This window comes from Larus michahellis, chromosome W (assembly GCF_964199755.1).
Source record: "Larus michahellis chromosome W, bLarMic1.1, whole genome shotgun sequence".
NCBI classification, from domain to species: Eukaryota; Metazoa; Chordata; class Aves; order Charadriiformes; family Laridae; genus Larus; species Larus michahellis.
Window position 1 is genome coordinate 25,419,164 of NC_133929.1, and position 12,540 is coordinate 25,431,703.

General features: G+C 45.3%; 1 protein-coding gene across 8 annotated transcripts in view; it reads right to left on the reverse strand.

The window, feature by feature from the left end:
• Nucleotides 1-12,540, reverse strand: part of LOC141735430 (tyrosine-protein kinase Fer-like) — a 275,100-nt gene that overhangs the window by 188,101 nt on the left and 74,459 nt on the right. For 7 of the 8 annotated variants that reach the window (XR_012584720.1, XM_074568164.1, XM_074568166.1 and 4 more), the window contains one exon: nt 2,288-2,471. Coding sequence is in view for 7 of the 8 variants with exons in the window: in XM_074568164.1 (XP_074424265.1) it covers nt 2,288-2,471 (184 nt within the window). In the remaining variant the exon portion in view is untranslated. Of the gene's footprint in view, nt 1-2,287; nt 2,472-12,169; nt 12,226-12,540 lie in introns of those variants that run through there. The other variant, XM_074568167.1, reaches the window with a different exon arrangement.

Below are 12,540 nucleotides of genomic sequence, written 5' to 3' on the forward strand. Positions count from 1 at the left end.
TATCATTTATACTGAAGTTTTTCATTTTCCCTTGACTGACAAAATAAGTATATTCTGACATACAGTAAAAATGAGTCAAAAAATAGTCACCATGCATTTCCTTTAAGACCTGGCTTTCTTCATTGCTTTAACTGTTCTCTTTCATATCTTCATTTTATTATTTGGTCATTAGGGCAAAAATAAGCATAAATCACAAGTTCACATATATTTAAAAGAAGAAACAAAATCAAACAAAAAGTTGACATGAGAAAGTACCAGCCATCTAGTTCAATGACCTGCACCCAACAGTGGGAAAAAGCAAGTGGAATGGTAAAAGAAAAGAATAAGTGATATTTTACCACTACGTTTAATAGCATCCAGTGATATTTCCCCAGAATATCTTCCTACTCTCTTTAAGTTTTAGCTTTCCATAAATAGCCCTTCATAATAATTTCCTATTTAATTTTTCTTTTTGACAATCATTTTGGCTTGACAGGTTCTGAAGCTGAGGTGGTTTTTTTAAATACTGATTAATTTTGACCAACCCAGAGGGACATGAGGAAAAAAAAGTATCAGCAGATTTTTCCTGGATAAGATCTCAAATTATGTTTGTTTTATAAAAAATATTATTTGCTTGTATTTCTTCAGAACTTTTTCTAAGGAGAAAACAGACAAGAGAATACAGCAATGCCAGATCTAAGAGAAATGGAATATATCTTAATTGCTAAAAAAAAATAATTAGTGATGATACACTTCAATAATTAGTATATAATTAGTGATGATACACTTCAAGTTTACCAAACTAATTGATTTGCAAAACCAAGATTATTAATGAAGTATATTTCACACAGATAGCTGCACCAACCCCTACACTTAAAATCACCATCTCCTTTTGTAGAATTAAGCCCAAAGATATTAGACATCAGTAATTTTCCAATAAATTCAGATCTCACTGAAAATGTTTATTTAGTGACAAGAATATTTTTTCTGTTTTTTATTTCAAAGATGACAAAGAAAATTGGGTTCAATAGGTTCTTGTTCAATGATAAAACTCTTCAGTGAAAAATCACATTAATTACAGCACACAAATTTTACTGAAGTCTCTTGCTGTGATTTTACATACAAAATTAAGATTAAAAGGACTGTGCAGAGACTACTATAGAGGTCTATTTCATTTACGTACATGCACCAGAATCAAAGGGAGCAATGATACTTCATGAGGCAGTTAATATTGTCCGCATCACCTAAGCATATAAAGCATGGAACCCCCAACTCTCCTTCACTTCCTATGTGCGAGATGAATGTAGACTTTGGAAAAGGTAAGAAAATGAGATATAGAAGAGTGCCTCCCATCTAAATGAACAATACCTACAAAAAGGGGTAACTACTTTTTCTTTTAGAGTAGGTGATTTACAAGCAATATTTTTTAATTGCAGTCCACGGAATGTCTTAGAGAAAGGCCTACAGAACAGTCTCCCAAACCAACTCTCATTCTTCAGGAAAGTCAAAGAGGCAGCATGGTGGTTACAAATCAGAAAAGATAGCTTAGACTCCTCATTGACAATTCTCTGAGATATCAGTTTGCACATCTTCATCAGTGATGTGGAGAATGATCTTTCAGAAAAAGGTATTGTATTTTTAAGGCTGGATTCCTTACAATGAAATTAGGTTTATATGATCCTGCTATTTGCACATACATGAGTAACCATACATCTGTCTGGCTCTCCTCCCAAATGACTTTCAAGATTGTTGGCCATTTTAAACCAAATTGGTTCCCAGCAGAATTTCATAAAAATAAGGCTACTGGAGAGGCAACTGACTTTAGAATAGAATAGAATAGAATAGAATAGAATAGAATAGAATAGAATAGAATAGAATAGAATAATTTCAGTTGGAAGGGACCTACAACAATCATCTAGTCCAACTGCCTGACCAATTCAGGGCTGACCAAGTTAAAGCATGTTAACTTGCCATTGTTAGATGGAGGCCATTGTCAGATGAAGGACAGGATAAAGCATGAGCTTAACTATAAACATTGCAGTTAATCTCTAAGATTTTAAAAATTTTATGAGAAGACAGTCTCACTAAAATGCTTGAGTAACCCCTTAAAACTACTACCTGCATTTATGTGAATAGACTTCTCTGTGCACAGTTATTGTCAATGGGAAGATTAAAATAGCTTTTTCATTACTCCTTGATATGCAAATAATTGATGAAGGTTTATTATTTTCTAATAATAACTATGAATTAATAAGGATATTACACAAAAATTGTGGAAATTAGAAATATATAAGAAAATACAGCTTACAGGGCTTTAATCATTTCTTCTTCCATCTTCTGTAGTGAATCAAGTAACAGAGGAAGTGTAGTGTCATAATATTGGTGCTGATGTAACTGTGCTCCTTTCAGTGCCAATACATATTGATTATGCAACACGTGAAGTTTCGTAGTGGCTTTATCACACCGATCTTTAGCTTTGTCAGTCTCCTTTCCTGAGAAAAAAGAAAAAAAGAAAATGCATACAGTGATTTTACAGTATACAAACATCAATACTTGTGGTTGACATAAACCTAATAGATTCATGATAAGTTTGCACTTTGTTCCACAATAAAACATTTAAGCTATTTCTCTGAAGAAGCTGAAATTTGACAGTTCTCAGGTCACTAGTAAGACCAAATCTCTTAATGTTCTTATTCAAGACTAAGTAAAAAAAGCTGCATTTTCTTTGAGCAGAAATGTGAGAATACTTTATCTGAAAGTATATGAAAACCACCATCTGGATAAGTATAAAAATAATATAACCATGAAGAATGCAATAATAGCCACTCAAACACATGACTATCACGAATGCTAATATTTTATCTGTCTCAGAATAAATAAACATTTTTTAATGAAGAAAACAAGAAATGTCCTACTAGGTCAGAACCATGCTCCATTTAGAACAGTACTTTGTCTACAGTAGTGATAGCACAAATTGCTTTTAGCGAAAGCATGTGTATTGGGTTTGCATGGCAAGGTTTTGGTAGCAGGGAGGCTACAGGGGTGGCTTCTGTGAGAAGCTGCTAGAAGCTTCTCATATGTCAAACAGAGCCAACGCCAGCCAGCTCCAAGATGGACCTGCCACTGGCCAAGGCTGAGCCCATCAGTGACAGTGGTAGCACCTCTGTGATAACATATTTAAGAAGGGGAAAAAACTGCTGCGCAACAGCAGCCGTGAGAGAGAGGAGTGAGAATATGAGAGAAACAACTATGCAGACACCAAGGTCAGTGAAGGAGGGTGAGGAGGTGCTCCAGGCACCAGAGCAGAGATTCCCCTGCAGCCCATGGAGAAGACTATGGTGAAGCAGGCTGATCCCCTGCAGCCCACAGAGGTCCATGGTGGAGCAGGTGGATGCCTGAAGGAGGCTGTGATCCCATGGAAAGCATGCGCTGGAGCAGGCTCCTGGCAGGATCTGTGACCCCGTGGAAATATAAGCCGACGCTGGAGCAGGTTTGCTAGCAGGACTTGTGACCCCATGGGGGACCCACGCTGGTGCAGTTTATGAAGAACAGCAGCCCATGGGAAGGACCCATGTTGGAGAAGTTTGTGGAGGACTGTCTCCTGTGGGTGGGACCCCACGCTGGAGCAGGGGAAGAGAGCAAGGAGGAAGGAACAGCAGAGACAACATTTGATGAACTGACTGCAACCCCTATTCCCTGTTCCTTCTGTGCTGCTTGGAGGGAGGAGGTAGAGAAGTCAGGAGTGAGGTTGAACACAGAAAGAAGGAAGGGGTGGGGGAAGGTGTTTTAAGATTTGTTTTTATTTCTCATTAACCTACTCTGACTTTTGATTGGCGGGCAGGTGCACAGCAGCAGGTAGGCACGGGGCAGCATGGTAACCACCCAGCAAAAACAGCATCCCCTGCTTCTCCTGAGCTTCTAGCACCTGGTAGAACCAATGCAGCAACACAGACAGAGCTCCTGTTCAAGCATGCGACCACCCAGGTCTCTGGCTGTGGGATGTGTGAAGGGATATTCCTAGAGGTGGAAAGTGATTGCAAGCAAGCCTGTGTGACCAGATTGATAAACTGCTCTGCTTGGTGTCTGAGCTGCAGGAGGAGGTGAGCAGACTGAGTATTCGAGAGTCTGAGAAGGAGATTGATCAATGGAGCCATGCTCTGGCATCTGTGATGCACAGAAGCCAACTCAGTGTGGCCACTATGGAGGCAGGTCCTGGATCTGCTTTGTGCCGGGAGGAAGGCAGTGTCACAAGGGATAAGAGTGCCGTGGGACAAAGCCCTAGAGGGAAGGGGGGCCCAGGACAGCTGGTCAGTATTCAAGGATCACCTTCTCCATGTCCAGAAGCAAACTATACCGACAAAGAGGAAGGCAGGAAAGAATGCTAGGAGACCTGCCTGGATGAACAGGGAGCTCCTGGACACACTGTCACACAAAAAGAAACTTTATAAGGAGTGGAAGAAAGGACAGCTGGAATGGGGGGCATATAAGGAAACTGTCCGAACAGCAGGAGACCTGGTGAGAAAAGCTAAAGCTCAGTTAGAATTAAATCTAGCCAAGGAGATCAAGGGAAACTGCAAAAATTTCTATAGGTACATTAATGGTAAGAAAAAGACTAGGGAGGGTGTGGGCCCCCTCAGAAAGGAAACGGGAGAACTGGTGACAAGTGATATGGAGAAGGCCGAGGTTCTCAATGACTTCTTTTCCTCAGTCTTCACTGGCAAGGGCTCCAGCCACACTCCTGGCATCACAGAAGACAATGGCAGGGGTTGGACAGAACTGCCCATTGTAAGTGAAGATCAGGCTCATGACCATCTGATGAACCTGAAAGTGAACAAGTCCATGGGACCCGATGGGATACACCCACGGTGTGGAATAATTACTAAATTGGCTAAAAATGCAAAAGTACAGCATTGTTCACACATTAAGGAAAAGTATAAAATCAAGAGGCTTCTGAGGTAGAAAATAGCCGCAGCTGGCATGAAGGATACAACACCTGTGGTTCCCTGATAAGCTACATGAGGTACAGGATGGGATGCAATTATTCCCCGGCTTTACCTTATGATGTATAGCGGATACGGGAATGGGATGATACCATGACACAGATAAACTCCCAACATTTTGTCAAATTTTAATGAAATGCTGTCCTTTGTGCGAACTTTGCTCATTATAATGTCATTATAATACCCAAACACACCTCCATCCCGAAGGCTACCCGCCTCCAAGGTGCGACCACTCCTTCTTGAGTCTGTGCCCTGAATTTCTCGTAAACTATACCTTTAATTGTGAAGCGAGAGAATTTTACACCAATCATGATAAAAGTATGTATGACTAAAGTCACTCAAACTCCACCTTGAAGATAACAAATAGTATAAAAATAGCCCGAGAGAGGGGGGATACCCAGGGAAGACACCATCTCAAAGAATTCCATCACTGACTTCTGGGATCAGTCGACAGGCTGAGCCTCTCTTCCCCCCTCCATAGGGATGCCTTTGGGTAAGACTTAGATTATACCGAGTGCTTCCTCGGGAAACTTAGAAATTTCTCTAGAGACTCTCTTTCCTACATTTAGAGCCAGGCTGTATCATTTATAACTTTGTCATGCATTTTGTATATGTAGCAATACTTTCATTTGCACGTGCTTTGCAGACAGTGTATTTATCACCGGCAATCCTAAAGAACCTGTATATCTGTTGTTTAAATAAACTGCACTGTTTAAGTAGCTAGTCGTTTCGGTTTCTCACTGAACGTGACCAAAGACTCGAGAGTGGCCATGGTAGTTCAGGAGCACGACTAGACTGAAGGTGCAGTCCACTATTAGTGTATCCAAATCGTAATAGTTTAATACATATTAAACGCGATTGGACTGATAGTGCTGAATTGGGCATCACTCAGAATTTAAACCTAGCCGCACCTAGCCTCCCACCTCGGTGAGGAGTGTTAGAACGCAAGGGGGTTTATTTTCTGCCAAAACCGCTTTGCCCCTTTTCACACAGCACCACGGGTACTGAAGGAACTGGCGGATGAGGTTGCTAAACCGCTCTCTATTATATTCCAAAAGTCATGGCAGTCTGGTGAGGTCCCCACTGACTGGAAAAGGGGAAACATAATCCCCATTTTCAAAAAAGGGAAAGAAGGAGGAACCAGGGAACTAGAGGCCAGTCAGTCTCACCTCCGTGCCTGGTAAGATCATGGAGCAGATCCTCCTGGAGGCACTGCTGAGGCAGAAGAATAACAAAGAGGTGATTGGGTACAATCAACATGGCTTCACCAAGGGCAAATCATGCCGGACAAACCTGGTGGCCTTCTACGAGAAGGTCACAACATCAATAGACAAGGGGAGAGCAACTGACGTCATTTACCTGGACCTGAGCAAAGCCTTTGACACTGTCCCGCATGACATCCTGGTCTCCAAGCTGATAAAATATGGGTTTGATGGACTGACAATTCAGTGGATAAAGAACTGGCTTGATGGCCGCACCCAAAGAGTGGCTGTCAATGGGTCCATGTCCAAGTGGAGGCCAGTGACGAGTGGAGTCCCTCAAGGATCAGTATTGGGACCGGTCTTGTTTAACATCTTCGTCAGTGACATGGACAGTGGCATAGACTGCACCCTCAGCAAGTTTGACAATGACACCAAGCTGTGTGGGGCGGCTGACACGCTGGAGGGAAGGGATGCCATCCAGAGGGACCTGGACAGGCTGGAGAGGTGGGCCCATGCCAACCTCACGAAGTTCAACAAGACCAAGTGCAAGGTCCTCCATCTGGGTCGGGGCAATCCCAAGCACCGATATAGGCTGGGCAGTGACTGGCTTGAGAGCAGCCCTGAAGAAAAGGACTTGGGGGTGCTGGTGGACGAGAGGCTCAACATGAGCCGTCAGTGTGCACTAGCAGCCCAGAAAGCCAATCATATCCTGGGCTGCATCAGGAGAAGCGTGGCCAGCAGGTCGAGGGAGGTGATTCTGCCCCTCTCCTCCACTCTCTTGAGACCCCGCCTGGAGTACTGCGTCCAATTCTGGAGCCCCTACTACAAGAGAGATATGGATGTGCTGGAACGTGTCCAGAGAAGGGCCATGAGGATGATCAGAGGGCTGGAGCACCTCTCCTATGAGGACAGGCTGAGAGAGTTGGGGTTGTTCAGCCTGGAGAAAAGAAGGCTCCGAGGAGACCTTATAGTGGCCTACCAGTATCTTAAGGGGGCCTACCAGAAAGCTGGTGAGGGACTTTTTAGGATGTCGGGTAATGGTAGGACTAGAGGGAATGGATTAAAACTAGAGATAGATCAATTCAGACTGGACATTAGGAAGAAGTTCTTCACCATGAGGGTGGTGAGACACTGGAACAGGTTGCCCAGAGAGGTGGTGGAAGCCCCATCCCTGGAAGTTTTTAAGGCCAGGCTGGATGGGGCTCTGAGCAACCTGATCTAGTGGGAGGTGTCCCTGTCCATGGCAGGGGGGTTGGAACTAGGTGATCTTTAAGGTCCCTTCCAACCCTAACAATTCTATGATTCTATGATTCTGTAAGGAGGGGTGGAAGGTGGGAGGGGTGGAGTGGTAAGAGAAACCCCTCCTTACCCTCTAAGATACCCTTACAGAACAGGTATGAGGCCCTGCGTATGGTAGATGAAGTGCATAATGAGAAAGAGGAGGAACCTGCACAGGCAGTCTTGCCAAGGTCAGAGAGACCAACCCCGCACAACAAAACCTGCATTAAGACCAGTGCCGAGAAGAAACAACGGCGAGTTGTGGTCATTGGTCACGCCCTCCTGTGTGGAATGGAAGTACCCATATGCAGACTGGACACTCTTTTCAGGGAAGCTTGCTGCCTCCCTGGGGCCTGAATTAGGGATGTCACCACAAGACTGAAGAGCCTAGTTCAAGGTTCAGACTACTATTCATTCCTGTTCTTTCACATGGGTACAAATGATGTTGTAACAAAAAGTCTGAGGTCAATCAAAAGAGAATTCAGAGCCCTGGGAATAATGCTAAAATATTCGGGAGCACAGGTAGCATTTTCCTCAATCCTCCCAGTAATGGGAAACTTTGGAAGAAACAGGGAAGCCCAGGATGTCAGTACCTGGCTCCAAGACTTTTGCCTGTGCCAAAACTTTGGGGTTTTAAATCATGGAGGAGCCTTTGAGAGACAAGGTATGCTGGGGCCTGATGGGATCCACCTGTCCCCATGGGGAAAATGGGTCTTTGGGCATAAGCTGGTGGGGCTGATTGAGAGAGCTTTAAACTAGAATTGATGGGGGAAGGGGACAGCAACAGGATTGCAGTAGGTAAGACAAGGGTTGGCATGTCATCGCCTGAGGGTGGCAATGCTAGTGAGAACATTTACACTGCTCCTGGGAGCATGGAAGGCTCAGGAGCGTATCTGAAATGCTTGTACACCAATGCATGCAGTATGAGAAACAAACAGGATGAACTGGAAGCATTGGTCAGCTCCCAGAGCTACGATATCATTGGTGTCAGTGAAACTTGGTGGAATGAGTCCCACAGTTGGAGTGCTGGGATGGAGGGCTACAGGCTGTTCAGGAGGGGTAGGCAGGGCAGGTGAGGTGGAGGTGTTGCACTATACGTAAGGGAGAGGTTTGACTGTACAGCCCTTACAGTTAGTGATGATGTGGTGGAGAGCCTCTGGGTAAGGATTAGGAAGATGGAAAAGAAAGGAGATGTTGTAGTGGGTGTCTACTATCAATTTCCCAGCCAGGATGTAAGCACTGATGAGTTATTCTATAGGCAATTAGGAGAAATCTCTGTATCGGTAGCCCTTGTCTTTATGGGAGATTTCAACTTCCCAGACATCATCTGGGAATATCACGTTGCTGTGATGAGCAGGTCCTGGAAATTCTTGAAGTTTGTGGAGGATAACTTCTTGTCACAAGTACTCAGTGACCAACTAGGAAAGATGCCCTCCTAGACTTGCTATTTGTGAATTTGAAGGACTCGTGGGAGATATTATGGTAGGTGGCTGTCTTGGCCACAGTGATCATGAAATGGTTGAGTTTAAAATTTTCAGTGTAATGAGAAAAAAGGTCAGCAGAGTTGCTACCCTGGACTTCAGGAGAGCAAACTTTAAGCTGTTTAGGGAGCTATTTAGCAGAGTACCTGGGGAATCTGCTTTTGAGGGCTTAGGAGTCCACGAGTGCTGGCCAGTCTTTAAGAACCACCTGCACAGGAGCAGGCAGTTCCATTGTGTTGAAAGTCAAGCAAGTGGGGCACAAGACCAGCTTGGCTGAACAGGGAACACCTCGTGGAGTCCCTCAAGAGGAAAAAGAAATTGTACAGTCTCTGGAAGCGAGGTCAGGCTTCACAGAAAGATTACAGAACTGTGGTTCATTTATGCAAGGAGAAAACACAAAAGGCCAAAGCTCAATTAGAGCTGAAACTGGCCAGTGTTGCATCAGACAACAAGAGGGTTTTTTTAAGTATGTTAATAGCAAGAGGAGGTCTAAAGAAAACATTGGACTGATACTTGTTGAAGATGGTCATCTAACAAATAGGGATGAAGAAAAAGCAAAGGCATTCAGTGCATTTTTTGCCTCAGTCTTTAATAATACTGATAGATCTTAGGCTGCCCAGTCCCCTCAGTCAGAGGACCATGAATGTGGGAACAGTGACTTTCCATTTGTGGACACCAAAATTGTAAGGGACCAGCTCTATCAGCTCTATCAGCAAGTCCATGGGGCCTAATGGGATTCATCCCAGAGTACTGGAGGAGCTAGCGAATGTTATGGCAGGACCCCTCTCGATCATCTACCAAAGGTCTTGGGAGTCTGGGGAGGTCCCCACTGACTGGAAGCTAGCCAATGTTATTCCACTTTACAAGAAGGTCAAGAAGGAAGACTCAGGAAACTACAGACCTGTTAGTCTAACCTCAGTACCTGGAAATATTATGGAGAAGATCATACTGGGTACTATTGAAAGGCATTTAAAGAATAATGCAAGCATCAGGCACAGGGTTCAAAAAGGGAAAGTCCTGTTTAACTAATTTGATATCCTTCTACGTTAAGGTCACCTGCCTAGTGGGTGAAGGGAAGACAGTGGATATAGTTTTTCTGGATTATAGTAAGGCTTTTGATGCTGTCCCTCACAGCATCCTTCTAGACAAGTTGTCCAACTATGGGATGAGCAGGTTCACATTGCACTGAGTGAAGAACTGGCTGGAAGGCAGGGCTCAAAGGGTTGTAGGGAATGGGGCTACATCTGGCTGGCGACCAGTCACCAGCAGTGTTCCTCAGGGCTCAATTCTAGGGTCAGTTCCATTCAATATATTTATCAACAAACTGGATGCAGGAGTTGAATGCACCATTATCAAGTTTGCTGGTGATACCAAACTAGGAGGTGCTGTTGACTCTCTTGAGGGATAAGAGGCCTTGCAGGGGGATCTGGATAGATTGGAGCATTGGGCAATCATCAATGGCATTGTCCTGGTTCCGGTGGGGATAGGGTTAACTTTTCCTGGTATTCCATGCCATGTGAGCCACGCCCACCCTGAGCTGCCGGGGGAGGGGACAGGAAGTTGCTGCTTAAAAGCGGGCTGGGGCGTCCCGGGTCCGGCCGGCCGGCGAGCGGCGGGGAGCGGCGGTTCCGTAATCGCGTTTATATATTCCCCTATCCGTGTTGTTGTTGTGGTTGTTGTTTGCATGTTCCCTTTGCTGTTCTGTTAAACTGCCTTTGTCCCAACCCAAGAGTCTTGCCTTTTCTTACGATCCTTCCTGTATTAGGAAGGCACGTGCGAGCGGCACGTGGTTCTTTGTTGCCATCTGAGGCTAAACCACGACAGTCCTTTTTGGCGCCCAACGTGGGGCTTGAAGGGTTGAGATAACGACAGAATCCAACTAGAACGTGGAAAAAACGGTTTTGGTTTTTTTTTCTCTTGTATGCATTTATTTTATTAGGTAAGTAGTCACTGGTCATCATGTTGCTTGGTTTGTTCTCATGGCTGTGTTACATAAATTCCTATATGGCTTATGTACTCCCTGCGATGCTGTTTATCATGTCTGGAAGAGGGATGAGGATTATCATTCTGCTGTCCTGTGCGATATCTGTTTATGATATGATAACATCACTGTTCAGACGGCTATTTTGGGGTGTTTATGTGGTTTTGTTGTCCTGTCCGTACATTGGACACTGTCTCTCAGAATTTGTTAATAGTTTCCCCAGCCCTTTTGCCTCCCTTTTCTCCTTCGGGTCAGGTATGACAGCTTTTGAGAATCTTGAATATCCTTGGGATACTCAAACTAGTGTGTTCCTAGTGCTATGTCTCCTGAATACGTTCCAGGTCTTGTTTAGGGTTAAGCGACTATTTAAGACTACCACCCGGAGATCTGCTCCGAGGCTGGATAGTCAGGGGTGGCATGGCATGTGGGAGAGCATGGGCAGGTACCTAGAGAACTACTCACCTCCAATGGTCTGGGACTTCACCCCTGAACAATTACAGGACCCTGATAAAGTGGTAGAATATTTGAAGGGAAAATGCTGTGGCTATTCTAGAGAGGCACAACTCACCGCGCTGTGCTGGGCCCTGGCCAGTATCTACCAGGCACTGCTCAGAATTATGCAGCACCCTCAAGGGGAAGAGATGGAAACCAGACCGGCGGCCCCTGCGGCTGCTGCAGCCCCCGCGGCGGCCCCTGCGGCTACTGCAACCCCCGTGGTAGCCACTGCCACTGAACCAGGGAACCAACCCGTGCCGGTATCAGTTGCCCCCATACAGAAGAAGAAGTACACAAAGAAATCAGTTCGCTTAGTAAGAGATGATGATGAACCAGGGCCATCACGAGAGCAGGAGGAAGAGGCAGAACCAGAGATAATTACTCGATCCCTATCCTTGAGTGAGCTGCGGGATATGCGAAAAGATTTCAGCCGACTTTCAGGCGAGCACATTGTCACCTGGCTGCTCCGGTGCTGGGATAATGGGGCCAGTAGCCTGGAATTAGAGGGTAGGGAGGCCAGGCAGCTGGGATCCCTGTCTAGGGAAGGCGGCATTGACAAGGCGATTGGGAAAAAGACCCAAGCCCTCAGCCTCTGGAAACGACTCCTGTTAGGCATGAGGGAGAGGTACCCCTTCAGTGAGGATGTTGTATGTCAGCCAAGCAAGTGGACTACCATGGAAAGAGGTATCCAGTACCTGAGAGAATTAGCCGTGCGGGAGGTGATTTATTATGACTTGGACAATGCAGACTTACCCACAGACCCTGATGAGGTGCGATGCACAAGGCCCATGTGGCGGAAGTTTGTACGGAGCGCACCATCGTCATATGCCAACTCCCTGGCAGTAATGGAATGGAAAGGCGAAGAGGGACCAACGGTGGATGAGGTAGCTGGCCGGCTCCGGCGATATGAAGAAAGTCTCTCTTCCCCCCTTGTCTCAGCTGTGGAGAAACTGTCCCGGAAGGTCCAGCAACTTGAAGAGAATATGTCCTACTCCCCACCTGCACGGGCCAGCATCTCAGCTATTAGAAGCAGGCATTTCCCCACTCAAGAGAGAGAGTACAGAGGGTACACACCACGAGGCACCCTGTGGTTCTACCTGCGGGACCACGGAGAGGACATGAGG